Here is a 19,953-nt window from a genome sequence, read left to right as displayed (position 1 = left end):
CACACGGTACCCCTGCAGCTGCCAACTCTGCCCCCCGGACGGCGTTTGCGGCCGAGAGCCTCAGCCCATTTACACCAGCCGTGTCCGGAACAGTCTCTCCTGTGGGGACCCCCAGGTTGGGAGGGACAACGTGCTTGGGACTCAGGGCAGCCGGATTTCGGAGGACCGCCGAGGCCGCAGACGGGCCTTTGGGGGCTGACGGTTTCGTGAAGGACAGTCTTTTCCTTCGTGTAGCTGTGACTGCTGACGCTCTAAGCTTGTGGGTGTTTTAAAGCAGCTCCAGTCCTGGGGTCCCCACAGTCCCTGAGTCCCCCATACTACAGACCCGGGTCCCCTACAATACTATCTTGGGGCCCCCATGGTCTCTGGGGCCTGTAAAGAGTCCCTGTGTCCCCACGGTCCCCGGGTCCACCTGTCGCTCTCTGCGACTGTGGTTAGACCTTAGAGGTCTCTGCGGGAAGAGCTGCCAGGGGTCTGGGGTTTTCCTTTCGTTCCGAGCCTCCAGGTCCAGGGTAAGGGGGGGTGCGGACGTGGTGAGCACACGACGTGACGGGAAGACACGGCTCAGGTGAGTGCGGGCTTTCCTGTGTCGAAAAGGCAGAGAACCTGGGGACATTTCAAAGCCTTTTATTTAGCCACGATATCATGAGCCCCTGATTTTGGACGTGCTTGGCCCGGGTTCTTGCGCCCTCGGCGATCCACCGTGAAGTCGGTCCCGCAGTGAACCGGGCTCCTCGGCCAACCATTCGCTCAGGCTCTTCCCCACCCTTGAACATCAGGACAATTTCCAAAGGTCTGAGTCCTGACGTGTCCTCTAGACGCTTTCAGAATAACTCTAGACTTTGCTTTGGAAACCAGGGTAGGAGCTGCGTGAGGAGATGGAGCTTCGGTCTACCCACTGCGGGGTTTCAGAAGGTGACTCTGCTTCACTTCTAGTGCTTCTCCGGTCGCCTTTGCTGTCCGAGCTGAATTACCTTGTAAGATCCGATGCGTCCTTCTGCGAGTCTGGGTCCCACCGAGGCTAAGCCTGTTAGTGTGTTGGTTAGAGGGGACACGTGTGACACATGTCACAGGCCCCTGTGGCATGTACTGAGATTCCTAATATGTCGTAACTTTGTCTGAAAGATGCCATTCCTCTTGCTATGTTTCTTTCTCTTGGGAAGGCCCACGAGTCCGAGACGGCAGAGCAGAGCCTCTTGTCGCGGCCGCACCTGGTGCTGGGCGCTTGCTGGGGCCCCCATTCTGGGGAAGCCCCCGTCCTGGGAGCCTGTGTGGCCTGCCACGCCCGGGTCATGAGGCAGCCCCTTGGTCCCACAGCCGATGACACTGCCTGTCAGCCCGACCCCCTCCAGCGGGGTTCCCAGAGTGTGCGGACGGGGAGAGGCAGGACGACCAGCACAGGGATGGATGTCCATCACCGAGCCCAGCTTTCCCCGGCCCCACGACTGAACGGGAGGGAGCTTTTCTGACGAGGGAGTGAGGTCTCGGCCGACTGGACGGCACCGTTCAGCGTCTGTGGAGGACGTCCCAGAGACCAACACCTCTTCGGCCTTACGTAGAGATGCCGACCCAGCATGGGATTCGGTTTGCTGGGTTTTCCCTGGGACGAGAGAACGTCCGAAGGCCGGCTTCATCCGGGGTAAGAAAGGCTGTATTTTTGCTGCGGCAGCTGGTGTCCCCCAAAGAGCAGGAGCTACAGAGAATGAGAACAAGCTTGGAGCCGGTGCCCCGGTCCCATGTCCTCCTGGGCCTCCCCGGAGGAACCGTTTCTCCCGACCCTTCTGAATGAGTCAGAGAGTGAAGCAAGCCGTGCCTAGTGCTTCTCGGCACCGCACGGAGACAGATCGCTCTCCCCGCCCGACACACTGGGCCTTCCAGACGCCCGCTGCCTCATCCGAAGCGCCCTGTGCGGACCGGGACGGGCTGGGGGAGCAGTGCCTGCCGGGCGCTGCCCGTCCCTGTGGGTGGGGTCACGCGTGTGAGTTCTGGCTCCCCTTCGGGAGGTCCTATCTCCGAAACACAGCCTCCGATCCGTTGTTCTGCCCAAAGTTTTAAAATCCTGCTTTGGGGCGAGGCCTCGGGCCCAGGGTGAGGTGGTGTGAAAGGAAGCGTCGGAGAGAAACGCATGCGGGCGGACTTGAGGGCACGAGCCGTTAGCGCTGAGCCCTCCGGGAGGCTCAGTACACAAACGGTCAGCGCCAGGGCATGTTGTTCTGAAAACATCCCGAGTTGGGCTTCCCAGAGCTTGTTTCGTGAGTGCTGTGGGCAGGTCCCGGGCAGAGCCGTGCACAGCTGTCGGCCACCGGAGCTGCCCCGGCCCTCAGAGGAACGGCCCAGACACCAGCGCCCCCACGGCCAGGCCCTGGGTCCCCGCAGCCCCCCAGCCTGGGTCCCAGTCTTTCTCCGGCCGCTGGTCCCACGAGCCCTCCCTGCTGCAGAGGCGTTTCTTCTTGAAGAGGCACACGCCGGGCTGTTTGCTCCCCGGCCCCAGGTCGGCGACCGCGGGGAGAGAACGCCCTCCTGTCTTCCACCCGAGGCCCGAGGAACGCGGACGGGCGTCCGAATCCTGGCCTTTCCGCACGGCTCGCCCAGGAGGGCTCCCAGGACAAACGGTGCCAGGCCACGACTCGGCGTGGGTGGGAGCGCGGGGATGGGGCGGTCACTGCAGGGAGGGGCCTCGAGGGAATCCTCTGCCCAGCTGCCACCCAGCTGCAACCCCCGCCCGCGGGGGAGGGTGGGACGGGGTGGCGGGTGGACGCACCCATCGTCCCTGCCCACGGCCTTAGGTTCCCTTCCTCTGTTTGCCTTAAACACAGCCTCCCTGGAAGCACACGCGGTGAGGGGGCCAGGCAGCGTGCCGACGGTGACCTTTGACCGAGGGGCTTGGGCCGGTGGACCTCAGGGAGGGTCCCAGGGGCGTATCCACTGTGGCCTTCCTGACCGAGGCCCTTAGAGACAGAGACTCGTGGATGGACACACAGACAGAAAGGATAACTGCCTTCAGGCTTGTTCCCACCATGTTTATTTCCTTCTTGTTCTTAGTAGTAACGTGTAAATTCATCCCGAACTCATTTCTGCTTATCAGATCCTTGATTTCGGTGTATCTGGTACATCAGCAAGTGTCTTCCCGTGTTTGCACATCGAAAACGCCACAGCCTGCAAACCAGTGAGGCTAACCTCCAGGAAGCCTGTCCGTGAGGGCCGAGCTCCGGCTCACGGTGTGTGCAGTGCGGGGCGGCCCCAGCCCGGACGCTGCGACGGCTGATCCAGCCCGTGGCCATGGCCACGCCCTGCCCTCCGCGCCTCTTCTGTGGAGGTAGACGGCTGGACGGAGGCCCTCTGAGGTCCTGGGTCCCAGAGCATGACCCCTGCACGGTGTGGCCGGGGCTCAAATGTTGACGAAGCAGGACAGTCACCCCACAAAGTCCTTGTTACACGCGGGAGACTTTCTCAGAGCAACTAGGGGCAACGAGACCTTTGAAAATGTGTTTTACTTTGATTTTTCACTCCCGGTTTTTGGAAACCAGAAACCTCTGGTCTCGAGCAGGAGGCGGGGATGTCGAAGGCCAAGGGAGGCTCCGTCTCTGCGAACGCTCTTCCCACGGATGGGCTCTTGCTCAGGCGCTGGCCGCGCGGCCAACCACGCACACCGAACGCACGAAGGCAGCACCCATGACGGGACGGCAACCTGTTCCCGGGAGCCCCTGTGCGGGACGTGGGCTCCATCCCGGCACAGGCGCCCGGTTCTGTGAGCGCAGAACGCAATCACCGTGCCGCGGCTTCAGTGCCGGGGACGTCCGGGTGACTCTGCACCCTGGGAAGGGCCAGCTGTCGGAGGGCGCTCACCCGCAGGACATCCCGAAACGTGTGAGACGGCCCTCCCCAGCGGAGAACCATCCCCCCCAGAGCTCGTCCGTGCCAGGGCTGAGACACGTGGCCGGCTGGATATGGTCACGTTCTTGCAAAAGGCAGAACGAGAAGAGGATGTTTCTGCTGCAGACCCATGGGGCTTCTGGGGGTGAACAGTTTATAAATTTAAACACAGGGCAGAGATCTTAGGAAAATACGAATGTGTGGGAATGAAAAGAAGGAAGGAAGGAAAGGCAAGAATCTTTCCAAAGAGGAGAGAAGGGAGGGAGAGGTTCCCTGAACGGCACAGGCGGGCCACAGCCTTGGTCAGGAGCGCCGCGTTTCATGAAGGCCAGGACGTGGTACTGGCTTGCACAATTCCAAGATGCTTCTGATTGGAAGACATGCTCACCTGTAACGTGAGATGAAGGACTGTGGCCACGGAGCCAGGAGGCCGGGAGATGGTGGCCAGGGTCTCCGGGATGCCACCGTCCACCCAAGGATCTTCCCAGGCAAGGCGCCGTTGCAGGATGGCCACGAAATAGAGGTAATTTCAGGCCAGAACGAGGCCACGAGCCCTCCCTGGAAGGACTTGTAAAAGTCGTTCTTTAAGAAAAGAAATGAAACCAAAGAAGAGAGAGAGTCGCAGCAGCTGTAACAGCGGCTCCAGCGACGACCGCGAAGGACACAGCGCCCTCGGGCCCCCCCGAAAGAGGCGGTTTCAGCAGGTGGAGCTACCCAGGGCATGAAGCAGGCCGCCGACGGGACAAGTGCCCAGAGCGAGAGCGTTGTCCGTCCCGGAGCACGGGTGCGGGGAGGGAGCGGCCGAGGTTCAGCCGTCCTTCGGTGTGCCTGAGTGCGGAACGAGCACGGGAGGAGGGAATGGTGATTTGACACCGAGACCGTCCAACTAGGACGCACGGCGGATGGAAATTTTGAAAAGAACAGTCACACTGTAACGGGCTAAATTGAAGAGGACGTACGGTCTTCGACAGACACGAAGTAAGACCCCGGAGACAGACGCCCGCGAGCTCGGTCAGTGTGAGAGAGTCGGCGTCCTCCGCGCTGTGAGCGCGGGATCCCCACAACACGCCGGCAGGGTCGGGGACGGGGGCAGGGAGGGGTGTTTCCCCGAGGACAGCACGAAGCACGACGGGCTCGTGACGCCGTGACCAGCCGCACAGTGTACAGAACGGGGTGTCACCCGGGGCACAAGTCCCGCGAGTGAGGCTGAGGAGAGCCACCACTGGGAAGGCAAAGTGTCCTACAGCGCGGACAGGGCCAGGCGGTGCTCGGCAGCCCACGGCAGCCACAACCTCGCACGGGGGCAGCCAACCCGGTCTGCGCGGGACCAGCCGTGGCGGCTCCACCGGGACTCAGGCTGTCGGCCGGCACAGACGCCTCGGAGGCCTCACCTCCTCGCCAACACAGGGGCAGTCCTGCCCACGACGAGCCCCCGAAAACGACCCGAGAGGCCCCGAGGAATCCGGATAAACGGGAAGTTTGAGGGGCAGAACTCGAAGCTCTGTCCGCACGTAGGCCGGGTCCTTCGACCTCGCAGGGAGCCGCCGCGGACGTCGCAGACACGGCCCCTTCTGCGCGGAAGTAGGTATAGACCCAGCTCACTCGCAGGTTCCGCGAGAGCGGATGCCGGAGTCGGCAGACGCTTGCCTCTCGGCGCACAGAGCACGGCAGACCGGGCTGGAGGGCTTCGCCGGCGCGGTCGTGCGGCTCGGAGCTGCGGCGTGACCCCAAGGAGACGAGGGGACAGGAATTACAGACTCGAGGGCGGACCTGGAGGAGGTGGGGTGAGAAGGATCATGGGAGCACGCGGCTTTGGAAAGCTGAATCCTGTGAGCACCGTCCCGGACACCGGCCAGACGACAGACCCACACAGAACAGCCGTATCTGGCGAGGCGAGTAACACGGCGGCACTTCCAGCAAGGCCGGCCGGGATAAAAGCCGGGGAGAGCGGGAATGAACCGCCACCCGAATGCAACAAGGCAGCCTCATACACGGCAGGTGCGCGGCGCTGAGCTTTAACTCAGAGGAAAAGGAAAACGTCCCAGCAGGGTACAGACTGGCGAGATGGCCAGAGCGTTTCGGAAATGTGGTGAGACTTACGTTAAGGAAAAAGAATTAATGTTCACAATCCACAAACCCCCCTGCCAGACGGTTATATGGTAGGGTCTGCGCAGTCCTGTATACAGTAGGTGCTCCGTACATGCGCTTGGCTGGCCTCCACTAGCCTCCTGATTCTTAGGGAAATACTTGGGATGCGCCAGTGTTTCTGGCCTGCAGGGCTGCGGGCTCTCCCCACGGCTCCCGCATGGTCTGCCTGAGCAGGCAGAGGGACGGCCGGCAGTGAGGACACACGGACTCCCCCTCCCACGGGCTGCGGCCCCTCGGTTCCAGGGGCCGGGGCTGGTTTCTCCGGCCGCCTCCGGACGCTTGCCTGACCCTCCCCCCAGCCTCCCTGCTCCAGGCCCCTCCACGCTCCGGCTCGCTCGGACTGGATGTCCGTAACAAAAGGCAAAACTTCAGTTTCCTCAAATGACACAAGGTGCCGAAATACACTTTCTTCCTAATTTTTATGAATTAACGACTCTCACATATTCAATTTCTACCTTAGCTTGACTTGGACCCTTGGAACCTGGTTCATTCTTTTTTGGTTTTGTCTAAAGTCTTTGTATTTTAATCATGGTCGAAGTTACAAATGATTCAATGATTTCTAATGATCCGAAATTGTCCTTTTTAAGAAATTCTTTAGGGAACGTGAAATAGCTCGTCTGTCTTCAAACCACCCCCCACAAGGCCGCGGGTGCTGCGGGGGTGGGGTGTCCCTCCGGCTTTGCCACGGCTCCCGGAGCCGTTAGGACCTCATCTGCTGGAAACAGACAGCACCCAGCGGTAGGCGGTTTGCTGCAGCGAGCCTGGGGGTGCTCACGCCCCACACGGAGCCCTGGGCCATCTGCGTCCCTGAGAGCCTTCTCGGAATTTGTAGAGAGTCCTTGGAAGGTAGGCTGTTGGGGTCGGGGCTCCGGCTGGCTCCTTATCACCGACTTCCAGAATCCTAACTCTTCTCAGGCATTGCCCCAGAGCGCCCCGTGCCCTGCTTCCCGCCCGTGGCAGAGCCCGTCCTGCTGGTGGTGCCTGAGGGGTGCTCGCAGAAGGTCCGGACACCCCGCAGGCTCCTTGGCCCGGAGGGAGGCGTCTGCTCTGCCCTCTCCCTCCCCGGAGCTGTCTCCCGACTGCCCGGCTAGGAGCCGCTCTGCAGACAGGACCCCGGCATGGTGAGCCCAACGCCCCGGCCCCATCCAACCCCGTGGGTTCACTCCTCAGGCCGAACCCCAAGGGATGAGAAGAAGGCAGAGCCAGGGAGGTCACGAAGACAGCTGGGCCTCGTCGCCGCTGACGGTGCGGCAGGGCTGTGTTCCGGGGAGGTCAAGGCCCCTGGGCCCCGGAGGGACGAAGCACCGAGAATTCAGTCTCTTCCCTCCAAACCCGCCTGAGAGTAAACGCGAGCACAAGCGGGTAGCAAGCGGGTTGCTTATGGCCTCGGGCAGGCTGACGTTGAGTGTCTGCGTCTCCGTAGGAGAGGGGGAGGGACAGAGCAAGAGAGAGACTCATCTGTGGTCGCGACAACCCTCTGTGCCACTGGGGCCACGGCTACGGGGTGTCTGGAGCCCATTAGGATGAGATGGTCGCCGGTCAGCAAAGCTGACCACTCGTCAGCACCAAATCGGCAGTTTTCGCTTCGTTATGGAGATCACAGATCACCCCTTCCTGCTTTCTCGTAAAAACCCCTTGCTCTCCCAAACGGGTGGGATGCGTTTCTGGACACTCTGGACCCATGCTCCCTGTACTGCCCCGGACACCCCAAATAAGGCCTTCGTTGTTTTTAGTGTCACCTCCTGTCCTGGGTCGACAGTCCCCACGGTCCCGAACCCACGGCCTCCCCTTCAGCGTGGAGTCCGGGCATCCCAGCGGAAGCCACACAGCCCAGTGGTCCTGTCCCCGCGGTGCCAGGACAGGTGGGACCACGGAGGACAGGGGAGAAGTCTGCAGTTGCTGGCGAGAGCATCTGAGGCCCCAACACGCGCCATGGATGACGTCGGGGAGCAGAGCGCGCCCCACGCATGGAAGCCCACTGCGGTCTCTCCAGAACGGCCTGCCTGGATGCCCGGGCACACCGCGCGCACAGGGAGAAACCTGGTGTCCACACCTGCCTACCACGAACCCCGGAAAACCTGTCCCCATCCCCTCGTGTGCCACCGGCTGAGAACCAGATCTCCGAAAACGTCCTGTGTAACACCCTTTCCCGTGAAACCCCGTCAGAGGGGCTGGAGTGAGTTGCCGGAGGGGTTTCGGGAACCCGGAGGAGACCCTCCCTCCCGCTCGGGGGTGGTTCTGGGGATTCCGCCCGGCCTCGGGGAAGGCCCGAGTTCTGTGTGTGAAACGACCGTGTCCTCTAGGTTCCGCACAGTGCAGCCCGCGTGTCCGGCCCCGGGTCCCCGCTCCGACCGGCCGCCGCTCTGTTCCGAGACGCCAGCTGCTTTTGAAGCTGCGTCCCGAAACCAGCCGCTTGTCACGCGCATGGCCGTACATCTACAAATATTTTGGCTGGTTTTCTTGCGTCTTTTCCCTTCCCATATTCTGGACAACCGTGCATTGAGCCCCGCAGAGGGGCTGAGGTCCCCGGCACCCCAGGCTCCCCAGTGTAGACGCCTCACTCATTCTTTTGGCCCCAGGCCCGGGGAAGCCCTTTGCGGCCAGGGAAGGATTCGGGTAGAGCCGCTTGAGGATTAAAAATGCTGCCGTACTCGGCAGGCCGCTCCCCTGAAGTTCCTGGAAAAGCTGAAGGGCATTTCTTCAAAGAGTGAACACCAAAAAAAGGTTATTTTTTCAAAAACACTCTTTTTAAAGATTTTATTTATAAGTCATCTCTCTCCCCAGTGCAGGGCTTGAACTCCCAACCCCGAGACGGAGAGTCGCATCATCCACAGACTGAGCCGACACTTCCATGCTCCGTTTTGTGTATTCGAATCGGCATTTTCCCACTTTGGGGAGGGCGCCCAGGCGGGGGGTCAGGCTGGCCCGGGAGCCCACCAAGGGCCGCAGGAAGGAGCAGCGGCTCATGAAGAGACGGGCTGGTGACGGTACCGGCGTAACCCGCGTGTCCTGGCCGGTGAGGACTTACCGCGGGATTCACACCCCAGTTTCTCCGGCACCGGCCTCCACCCGGCCCTCGGGGAGAATAATTCCTGGGAGTCATGGTTTAGAAGGACTGGGCCGACCCCGGTGCCCAGCCATGCAGAACAGGGCTGGGGTCGGGGGCCCGGGGCTGCAGGTAGGGGAGCACCACCAGGACCCCAGGGCAGACACCAGGGAAGCCTGGATGGGACACCTGCCCAGGGAGGATGCTGACACGGAGGCCGCAGGGGTAGGGGCAGTCTCCACCGGGCAGGGACACGCTCCTCAGAGCTGGTCCATGGGGCTAGCCCAGGGACCCACTTCACCCGAGTGACCTGGGAGAAAATCCATGTTGGCAAGTCTACTCAGACCCGCACCACACGGCGGGCAGCCAGGGAAGCAAGAGCCCGTCCTTAGCCAGGGCCTGCGTGCTCATCCGCGCTCCGCAGAGTATGGCTTTCTTAGGGATAACCCTGGCCTGGGCCCGGCCAGCGAGGCTCTCTGCCAGCTTCCGGGGCCTCACACCATGGTCATGACCCTGAGCGCCGCTGGTTGGAACCTTCGAATCTTTCTCCTCAGGGCCTTGGAGGCCTTGATGCGACACAACTTGGGCATCGGGGGCAGGGGTGGCCTGCGGGTGCCTGGGGCCCTTGAGGGCTGCGGGGGACACGCCCGAGGCCAGGCCCCGACCTCTGAGTCGCTGCTGCTGGACTCCCGGTCTCCAAAGCGGCTGGTGGTGTGGTCGCTGGCCCCGTCCTCGCTGGTCTCGGCCACCGTGGAGTAGAGCAGGGAGGCGCCCTTGGCCGACGGCTCGGAGCCCTCTGACTCACTCCTGACCCGGGCATCCTGGCGGGGCAGCCTGGGCCTGGCCCGGGCACAGCCCGGCTGCGGGCCCCTGGCTCGGCTCACTGCGGGCCTGGGGGGCCCCAGGCCGCCCGCGACCTCCATGGAGGACAGCCACCTCCGCTGCTGCTTCCGTACCTGCACACCAGCCGCCACTTCCAAGGGGAACAAGGCCTGCACCGGGGCCCGGCGACCCTCCTGTCGGGTCACCAGCAGGGGTACCAGGAGGGGCACGGGATAGAGTCTAGGCTCAGAGCAGGACCGGCTAGGCGCTGCCCCTGCCGGCACGGGCCTCCTCCCGAGACCCTGCCCCCACTCGGGGGGCAGCAGCGAGGCTGCGAGGGGCCTCCCGGGGGACGGCTGGACCTTGTCGGTGGCCCCTCTCTTGACCTTCACAGCCTTTGTCTTGGGGTGGCCTGTGTTCAGCCCCAGGAGGAAAGCTCCATGGTCAGCAAACGGGGGTTGGGCACAGAGGCCTGGGGCCAGCGCGGGGCTCTCCCTGCCCCCCTTCCTGGTGGGAAACCGGACCGTGCCGTCCTGGCAGCTGAGAGCCGGCTGCAGAGCCTGTAGGCAGGGAGACGGGGCTGGCCCACGCCCCAGCGGAGGGGAGCCCCGTGTGGTCTCCCCACGGACGCAGCCATTCTGGGGTTCGGGTCCCTCCTCTGGAAGGCTCCTGAGGTGAGGGGTGGCTGTGAGGCGCTCAGGTCCCTGCTCGAGGCTGTCCCTGCGGGTGTCCGCACTCCGAGCCATCCTACCCATCCCTGCTCTCTCTGGGGTGCACACCAGCCTGTCCAGGCCACCTTCCCTCTCTGCTCTCTGGCCACCAAGCATAGGCGGGGATAGGGGCACCTCATGTCTTGGGGGTCCCTGCTCACCCACGCTGCCCCTCAGGGGGATCCCTCGGCCGTGCAGCCTCAGCAGCCTGTCTATATAGGCCGCAGCTGGGCCAGCCTCAAGGACGGGTCTGGTCTGGATGGAGCCCAGGGCCGCCGGGCTGGGAAGGGGCTCCCTGGGGGGCGAGTGGCCCGGACTCGGCAGGGCCTCCTTGTGGAGAGCAAAGAGAGGGCTCTGCAGAGCCACAGCGTGCAGGGGGCTGGGGTACGGGTACACCTCCCTGCCTCCCTTGGACACCAGGTCACACTGGTACTTGGGGTCCAGCACGGGGGCCGGGAGGTCCATCCCAGGGCAGAGAACGGAAGTGGACTTGGGGTCTGCACTGGCCTTCTGGAGCTCCAGCTCGGACGGCAGGATTCTTTCAAGATCGCCTGGGAACGAGAAGAAAGAGCAAACAGGTGAACTGGGGACGGCCCTGGGCTCGCCTCCACGCAGCATCACGGCTGCGCGGCGCCCTGTGCGGGTGTGGGCAGGAGGCCGGCGGGAGCAGCAGCCCGTGCACAGCGACGCCGGGACACGAGCCTGCAGAAAGGGCTGGCTTGCGCGCTCACTCCGTCGCCTGCTCCCGACTCCCCTCTCTGCCCCGACGTGCGCCGTAAAGCCCGGACGCAAAGTCGATTGTTTCGATGCCCACGTTCACCCGAGGTTGGGTCACTCTGGGTGCTGTGTCCGCTCCGATGACAGACGGTGCCCGGCAGGGTGTGTAAGGGTTCTAGAAGGATTTAACTTCCTGATGTCCACTTAAATTGTAAGAAAAGAATGCTTTTTATCACAGCAGGCTTGCTGCAACGAACAGTCGTATTCCCGTCTCTATCCGAAAACCAAAAACGCCTGGAGTGGTACCTGTGGGGTTGGCACCGGCACCAAGTATACCTGGGGCTTCCCGGCTCTGAACTCAGCAGCGCCCGCCACCTGGGAGGGCGCCTCCCACCCCGCCCGGCTCTCCTTTACCTGTAGACACTGGCCTAGGCCGGGACACGCCCTCCTCTGTGGCCAGAAGTCTCCAGGCGGGCAGGGGCGCTCCGTGCACAGTGGTCTCGTCGGCCGACCGGGGCCGGCCGTCCCCCGCATCGTGCCTGGCCGTGGGGTTGGCCGGCAGCAAAGTGTCCCGGGAGGAGTACACGCGGTCACTACACACGGATGTGCGGGATGCAGACAGGGAGCAGGAGCCGCCGTCACTCAGCTCGTAGAAGCCTAGACGGGGTGAGCGGAGGCAGTCAGTGACCTTGAGGCAGCGGCCCCCTTCCTGCCCGAGCCGGCCCCAGGGCTAAGAGGGGATCAGGATCTCAGCATGCGGGCGCTGGAGAAGTCATCTGGGGACTCCCCGTTACTGTCCACGGTCGCCTCGTGAGCACAGTCCGCGGGAGCCCACCACCTGCTCGGCCCCATTCAGGCAAGCGGCTTCCCTCTCCCTACGTGGCCGGGCTGCTGGCTTTCTTCTCCCCCTTGCCAGGTGCCCGCAGCCGGCAGAGGAAGGACAGCACCCAGGGGTCTCCAGCCCACTCCACTCCACGCGCTGCACACCCAGACCAGGCCGTGGTTTTGCAAATTTACAAAAAGACTGAGAAACAGCAGGCGGTGCTGCCCACGGTCTGCTGGGTTTGCGTGTGCACCAGGCTCCGGGCACGTGGGATGACGCACTCTAAACCAGGGCGGCTGGAAGGGCTCCAGAGCCGTCTCCTCACAGCTCGCAACCAAGGGACACATGGGCAGCAGGCAAGGGGTCAGTGTCCCGCCCACCGTCTCTGACAAACTACCCAGAGTTGAGATTCCATGAACCCGCAGACGATCACCTCCTAGAACAGCGCCTTACCGTCTCCCTGTTACTCCGACCTGAACAGAGCCTGGAACGTGTGTCAGCCCGGAGAGGGGGAGACACTCACGGAGGGTGCGTCCACCGGAAGCAGGCCTTTCCCATCAAAGAGCTCCCCATAAACGCACACTGTGCACACGCTCCTCTTTCCAGAAACACATTTAGGGAGGAGGAAGGAAGGGGTGCATAGGGCGTGCTCCCTGGGAACAGGTTCTCGGGGGGGGGGGCTGCGCTCACGGAGCCGGGCCTGAGAGCCTGGGCGGACCCCCCCGCCGCAGCACCGGCCCCCAAGGTGTGGGGTCCCCAGAGGGAAGGGGGTCCTCTTCGCAGCGGCACTGCCCGCCGGCGTAGCCTACCCGAGCTGGGCCTGCTGTCGCCGTCGGCCGCCCTGCCGCAGGGCCCGCTCCCGTCCAGCTGAAGCTCGCCGATCTGCCGGTCCAGCTGTTCCAAGTGGGTCTTCAGGCCGACGTCCTGGCGTCGTAAGCGGTTCTACGGGGAAAGTGGGACACAAAGCTGTCCAAGTGCAGAGAGCAAGCCCGACACCCCGGGAAGTGAGCACCGGCACACGATGTGCCTCGCAACGCCCACGGCTCCGGCTCCAAAGCCCGGTAGCTCCTCTCCACTTCCCTGAGCCAAAGCTCCAGCCCTCTGGTCGCCAGAGGAAAAGAGCCCCTGCCCCCGCCGACCGGCTTGCCGGCCGCCACGGCAGGCTTCTAGAAGCGTCAGCAGTTCTCCACGAGGTATGTCTTCCTAAGGAGACTAACAGGGCACAAGCTCAGGGTCAAAGGCGGCCCCTGCTCTTACACGCGGCCCAGAGGACGCGCTCGGCTGCTGTTCTCGAGGCTTATGTAAGAACCGACCTTCCCACGCTCGTGTGCCTCGTTCTCTTGCTCAGTGGGCCCTGTGCGGCCCCCGGACTTTGCAGGGCATGGGAAAGTCCCCGAGGGAGAAAGAGGCCCCCTTCTTCGGATCCCCCTTCACAGGCGTCACCTCCAGGCCTTGTGGAACCCTCAGGGACAGGGGCAGAGGCCTGGCAGGAGGGGGCAGTGCCTGCACTCAGCGCACCTGGAAATCCGCCCCAGAATCTTCTGGGTTTAGAGGTTCACATCTTGGCTCTGCCCTGAGGCTCTACCCTCTCCAGGCTCAGGGATATACGGGTTATTACAGCATCAGCCACACGTATGTGTGTGATCATATAATACGCATATGTGTACGCGGTTACTGTCCATAATACGCATTTGCACACCCACAGTAAATGACAAACGCGCAGAACTAGCACGAGTGCCTCTCGGATGTGGACTCCCTTCTCTCCATCGTCAGGCAGCACCGTTTTCAGGGCCTGCTGCATAAATTTCTTATTTTTAATCAACAATTAAGTTTAAGGCAAATAATGAATGGATGTAATTATGTGGTTCACCCTGTTTAAGAAAATGACTGTGTTTCAAATTTAATATCACGGGGAGGAAGTCCCCTAAACCCCATAATTATCTCTGTAATTTCAGCACCGTGAGGCTGCGGTCCGGGAGGGAAGCAGGTGGCAGGAACTGCTGATTCTTACGAGGGGGTCACGTGGGCACAGCCTTTGGATCCAGCCCGAGAGAGGTGACGTGGGTGACAAGCCCATGGCCTGACACAGTGCCTGGTGCGTGCCAGGTCGCCATCCCCGGGCCACCATCCCCGGGCCACCGTCCCCGGGCCACCATGCCCAACTCCCCTTTGGTCCGGGACCACATCCACGGCTCCGAGAGCAGACTCCACATGTCACAGCCACAGAGTCTTATGCCACAGGACAATCTGTGAACGTATCAGAGCCAAAACCAGTCCTGGATTTCATAAAAACGTTGTAATCCCCGAACCATCCAGTCCAGCCTGAACATGCGGCCTCTTGCTCTGAATATTTTCACCAAGGAGAACGTGACCGTGTCAAGAGCCATGGCAGAGAGAGCCGGGGGTGTGCAAAGTTGGGCTTCGCGCCAACACCCTCCGCACAAAGAACACTACATTCAGGCAAAGGGGCCAGTGTGTGTTTTCACTGCGAATGACTTTTCCTTCCCTGTCCTAAAGAGGGCTGCTGTGCCTTACTCTGTGGGGTCACAGCTCGATGCTTACAAAGCAATCTGACTGCTTCTCTTCCAAATCATGATGCTCCCGTCCTTCTGGAGCAGGAGGGCCCCTCTAAGCCCCCAGGGCTCCTCTAAGCCGATTTCCAAAAAAGAGAGTCCCCTCTGTGCGTTTGTGCTGAGAATGGCCGCTCTGCGACTACTGTGTGGCCAGCCAGGCCTTCGGTGGGAGGTTCCTGATTGACGGCAAGAGGTCAAAGACGCACAGGCTCGGGGGCGCCCCGACGATTTACCGTGTCCCCGGGACGCGCCAGCTCAGGCGCGGGCCTCGCTGTCTGGGGTGACACCGTCCTCGCTGAGCCTTCCCTCCCTCACTCGGGGGTTTCATGTTTCTGCTTTTTCATTTACTCCTTGTGTCTAATTCTGTGCTAAGAGCCCAAGTTCAGTCTGTGACCAGGAGAGAGCACGAGCCACTGAAGCCGGCCACAGACAATCTCTCCCCACGTATTTCCTCTGCAGAGAAGACGTCACTGGCACACGGGCACCGGGGGACCAGGGCCGTGGCAGTCACGTGCACCCCCATCAGAGCAGCCAGCGCGTTTGGGGGGCCCCTCGTCCCCACCTCTGTCCCCAGCATCCAGGCTCACTATCACGGCGGTGTACGGAGTCAGGATCCCCCCCAGCCTGTGTTTGGGGCCGGGGTGAAGGCAGTGCACACCCACAAGTCCCCGGGAGGTGGGGTCGCCTGAGAATAAACACAGATTCTGGGGATCCTGGTCACCCCGGGACTGCGCATCGGGACAAGCTTCCCAGGAATGCAAAGGGTTCTTAGGAACGGATGAACACGAGAGGCTTGAGAAGGGCATTCTATAGATCGCCGTTAAAAACAGACTTGGCTTATCCTTCCTCTGCGATGTTTGCTGTCTATACCCTAAGAGAACCACCTGGTTTCCCCTTGTTTGTCCTCGGTTTCCATCCACAAATCAGCGTTCCGCTCTCTTCAAGCCTTCCCGGCAGAGCCAAAGGACAAAAAGGAAAACTGCCCTCGAGTTCAGAACATACCCACGGCGTCTAAAACACCTTCTCTCTCCTCAAAACCTGAGCGTCTACACAGGAAGCAGGACACAGGTGAAAGCCGCAGCTATCCTGGGGGCCGTAGACCGCCGGACTGCAGGAGAAGTCCACCGACCACCAGCAAAGGCCAGGGGCACAGATGGGCCGTGTGGGAACTGGACGGAGGCCTGGCCCTGTCGGGGATGCCCCGCCCCCGCTGGGGACCTTGAGCCAGTTCATTCCCCGGAGGGTTCAGGAAGCCAGTTCAGGAAGGCAGCGGGCAGGCCCGGGAAGCAGGAATGCAGCCGACCTCCTGCTGACCCCGGCAGAGGCAGCCCGCCGGCTCTTGCTGTCCCTAATGCCAGCACCCGCCCGCGAAAAGCAGCCGTGGCCCGCTGCCACTCTCAGGACAAGTCACGACCCGCCGAGCCAGCTCCTGGGAAATTCTTCGGGGTAAGATGTCACGGCGGGGTCCCCAGCGGCCTTCCTCACGGCACCTCGGGGCACCTCTCCCAGTGCCACTAGCAGCCCCTGAGCGGGGGGTGGGGCCTCTGGCCTGCCCTGGGGCATCGCAGGCCACGTGGGAGTCACGGGAACCTGATGCCTGAGCAGTGGACCGGCAGCCGCCTCTCAGGGATGACCGGGCTCCCCGAAGTATCCACAGATCAGCCCAGGACCCACCAGTGAGGAGCAGTTGCCCCACACGGGGTCACGGGGCATCGTCAGCTCCAACAGGGAGACGGGAAGGTTCTCCCCCAGGAGAGCAATGAAAGGCGCTCCTGTATTTGCTCATCACACACCTACTAAGCGCCTACTGCATGCTCCTTTGTGACTTCAGGCGCAGCCTGCTTCCGTCCGAGTCACCGCGCTAACTCTGCTCACCCGAGTGCGGTGCAGGTCCCCAGAACTGCTCCCGCTCCTCGACCGGGGGACGCGTGCGCGACAAGGCCGCGAGGGCAGATCCAAGCCCTTCTGGTCTTCTCACCTGAGCGCGGCCGCCCGGCCGCCCGCGGGGAGGGGTTGGGGGAGGCGGAGTGAGCGGCGCTGCGGGTCTGCAGCCGCCCTGGCCAGGAGGCCCATGAATCATGCTCTCCCCACGGCTCTAGCACTACTCCTGTGTTTTCCCTGCAAGAAAATCGGGGAAGTGTTAAGCCCTCGCTGATGTCACACAAATTCAGTTCTTCTCTTTTGATCACATAATCCACGCCAAGAACAAAGTTTGAAGACAAAGTCTGCGTGTTCCTTCTGGTCCCCACATTAAAAAAAAAATTAAACAAAAAACCTGTTTGATCTCTTCCAAAGGCTACTTGTAATTAGAGGCTGACGACTCGCAAGTCTGATTGGTGCATCCCCGAAGTCGAGTTAATCATCAGCTGTGCTCGTGCCCGCGGACGAGTTCAGGGCTGCCTCTCATCTGTGCCCGGCTCTCCCCGGAGCCACGCATCTCTGCGGGCGGCCGGGTGCCACGGAGCCCTGGGTGCAGACGCACAGGGAACCGGGGCAGACTGGTGAGGGCAGGCAAACCGCAGGTGCGGGTCCCGCTCCAGAGCTGGCCCCTGCCCTGTGTGGGCGGCCCAGTCACAGGCGGGGAGCAGTCTGCGCAGTCAGGGCCCAGGTTCTGCTCCCTCCACTTTCTGCCTGTTTTTTTTGCAATGTGGGTCTGGAGTCCCCAGAGGCATCTTCCAGGTTCTGGAATTCAGAAACACCCAACGCGCCGGTCACCGGACGTAGCTAAGCAGAGAGGAAGGCCGCAGCACCATCCAGCCTGCTGTACGAGAACAGCCAGCAGCTTTTAAACACAACAGATCTGAACTTCTAAATTTAAAAAATTCTACTTAAGAGGACTAGAATGAACGCCATCGGATATGAACCTTTCTATAGAGCCTTTTCATTTTTCCTTTAAAACGTACTTCAATGCTGGAAAAACTCCCGAGTTTTGTCCGATAGAGGAAGACAAGGCCGGCAGCAGATTAAAACCGCAGGAACAACCGTGGAGTGTCTTCAAGCCCGTGAGACGGAGCTGGCGTTTGGAGGAGGCGGGGGAGCCAGGAGACACACAGGTGCAGCCGCCCTAAGAGGGTGCCCGGTTCCCCCGCTCTGGGACTCCGCGGACACACCTCATTCTGCAGGTCAGGTTACACTTTGGAGCTGAAGCTTTCCTGGGAAACATGCTTTCCTCCACATTTTGTTACAACCGACCCGACCCCATCAAATCTGAGCAATTCGGGTGTGATGTACGAGGACAATTCGGGCTGCGCCCAGCACGCGGGCAGTGTCGCTCCAGAGCCCCGCGGTGGGGCCACCTGCACCCGGGATCCCACACCAGGATCCCAAGCAGCCCTGCCCCGGGGAAACCGACTGAGCCGCTCCTCCCCGAACAGCCCGGAAGTCCAGCAGGAGGGCGCGCTCAGAGCCCGTCCGCGGGAGCAGGAGGCAGCGCCACGGGGCAGCCCCGGTGCGCCTTTCCGAGTCCGGATCCCCACCCGCGTGCCGCGGGCCTCCGCGGCCGTCCCATCCGAACCCGAACTGCGTCCCCTTCAATCAGTGGGACAGTCCGGCCACCGCGCTCCCGCACCAGGTGGCCCGGCCCCCAGTCGCCCCGCGCGCCCAGCACCCCCGGGGCCCCGGCTCTTTACCAGCTGCTCCTGCAGCGCCGCCAGCGCCGCCTCCAACCGCAGCTCCTGCGCGCGGGGGCCGCGGGGGTGCTCGGGGCGTGCGGGGTCTTGGGGGGCGGCGGGGCCCGGCGGGGACTGCATGGCCAGGGCGCCCCGCACGCGCGCCTGCTGTGTGGCGCGCAGCCCCTGCAGCTCCCGCAGCCCCGCGAGCGCCGCGCGCAGCCGGGCGCCCACCCTGCGGCGGTCCCAGCCCGCGGGCCCCGGCGGGCAGCTCGGCGCCCACATCCCGCGCCTGGCCTTCCCCGAGCCTGCCCGGGGCTTCCTGGAGCCTGCCCGGCCTCCCCGGCCTCCCCGAGCTTCCTCGGAGCCGCCCGGGCCGCGCGCGCGGCCTCCTGCGCAGCTTCTCCCCGCCCCCGCCCCGCAGGTCTCCAAGGTGGGGTGGGACCTATCGGTGGCCGCGGAGGGCGGTGTCTGCACACGCCCCAGGTCACAGCGGCCGCCCGCGGGCCCGCCCCGTCGTCGCGGCCCCGTGCCCTTGGGGTCCCGGGGACACAAGCCTTTCGGTGAGTCTGGAGGGGACCAAAGGAGAGGGAGGACCCCAGCAGGAGGGCCGGAAAGGGCCCAAAGGGGAACAAACGCGGTGAAAGGTGGTGGTTTTTGTTTTGTTTCTTTCTTTTTTTTTAAATTAAGATAAATTCTTGGGAAAGTACCACTTTTTAAGGACCATGGTACCTTTTTAAGCTTGTTATAAATTGGAAAAACGTATTACCCACTTTTCCTAACGTATATCAGCAGTGGGAATGCCCCCGTTTTGGGGGGTAATAACAGCTTTATGGAGATGCAGCGAACCTATTCTTACAGTGCACTCGCTCCAAGGGCACAACTTGGTGATTCCCTCTGTATTCCCAGCCAGCACAAGTGTGCCGCGGCCCCCGGGCAGTGATCCCGAAGAAGCCATCGACCCTGAGCCTCAGCCTCCCGTGGCCGTCTGCTCCCGGTGCTCAAGGACCGCTCCTGCGCCTCGGTGGCAAACCGCCCGTGCGTGGGTCACACTGGACAGCCCTTTGCGGCTGGCCTCCTCCCGCTGGGCCGCTGTGTCCACGGCTCCGCGTGCTGCCGGCGACCCTGTCCTTCCTTCTTTCTGCTGGTGGACAATGTCCTGTGGGTAGACGCTTTTGCTTCTCCGCTCTTTACTGGTGGGCATTCGGGCTGGTGCCACTTTTTGGCTTCTTTGAAAAATCTATGGCCATTCAGGGTTCACTTTTAGCCGGAAGTGCGCGTTTACTCCCGTGGGCGCCGACCTCGGAGGAGGGGGCGAGCTGGGAGACCTTTTGAACCCCTGACTGCTTTGATTTGTTGATTCGTTGGTTTGTTGATTTTTATTAGTTTCAAGGTAGGATTTAGTGCTTCATCAGCTGCATAGGACATCCCTGCTCAGGGCGTCCCGTGCCTCCTTCATGCCCCTCCCCCACCTGCCCTCCAGCAGCCCTCAGTCTGTTCCCGGGGAGTCAAGAGTCTCTTATGATTTGCCTTCCTTTCTGTTTTCGTCTTGTTTTATTTTTCCTTCCTTCCTTCCCTATGTTTATCTGGTTTGTTTCATATGGTCTCTGTCTTTCTCTAATTTCCCTTAACA

At 62.2% G+C, this 19,953-nt stretch overlaps 1 protein-coding gene across 2 annotated transcripts; it reads right to left on the bottom strand.

Annotated features, from left to right (window-relative positions):
* Nucleotides 1-8,796: 8,796 nt before the first annotated feature.
* Nucleotides 8,797-18,738, bottom strand: DACT2 (dishevelled binding antagonist of beta catenin 2). Of its 2 annotated transcripts, none has more exons than XM_032338453.1 (4): nucleotides 18,342-18,738; nucleotides 12,949-13,081; nucleotides 11,731-11,973; nucleotides 8,797-11,150 (listed from the first exon to the last, which is right to left on the bottom strand). In XM_032338453.1, exons 1-4 carry the CDS (start codon nucleotides 18,603-18,605, stop codon nucleotides 9,562-9,564), a joined length of 2,229 nt encoding a protein of 742 aa, XP_032194344.1. In that variant the 5' UTR covers nucleotides 18,606-18,738; the 3' UTR covers nucleotides 8,797-9,561. The 2 variants fall into 2 exon arrangements, with proteins under 2 accessions (XP_032194344.1, XP_032194345.1); XM_032338454.1 differs by lacking the exon at nucleotides 18,342-18,738 and adding an exon at nucleotides 14,151-14,397.
* Nucleotides 18,739-19,953: the final 1,215 nt, after the last annotated feature.

Source organism: Mustela erminea, chromosome 4 (genome assembly GCF_009829155.1).
Source record: "Mustela erminea isolate mMusErm1 chromosome 4, mMusErm1.Pri, whole genome shotgun sequence".
Classification (NCBI taxonomy): domain Eukaryota; kingdom Metazoa; phylum Chordata; class Mammalia; order Carnivora; family Mustelidae; genus Mustela; species Mustela erminea.
This window is presented reverse-complemented; position numbering and strand designations above follow the sequence as displayed.

Coding starts and splice junctions, on each gene's coding strand:
- DACT2 (XM_032338453.1), bottom strand. CDS start 18,605: ATGTGGGCGCCGAGCTGCCCGCCGGGGCCCGCGGGCTGGGACCGCCGC. Junction 11,974..12,948: donor CGACAGCAGGCCCAGCTCGG/GTAGGCTACGCC, acceptor CACCCCGTCTAG/GCTTCTACGAGCTGAGTGAC. Junction 11,151..11,730: donor GCCTAGGCCAGTGTCTACAG/GTAAAGGAGAGC, acceptor TCTCGTTCCCAG/GCGATCTTGAAAGAATCCTG.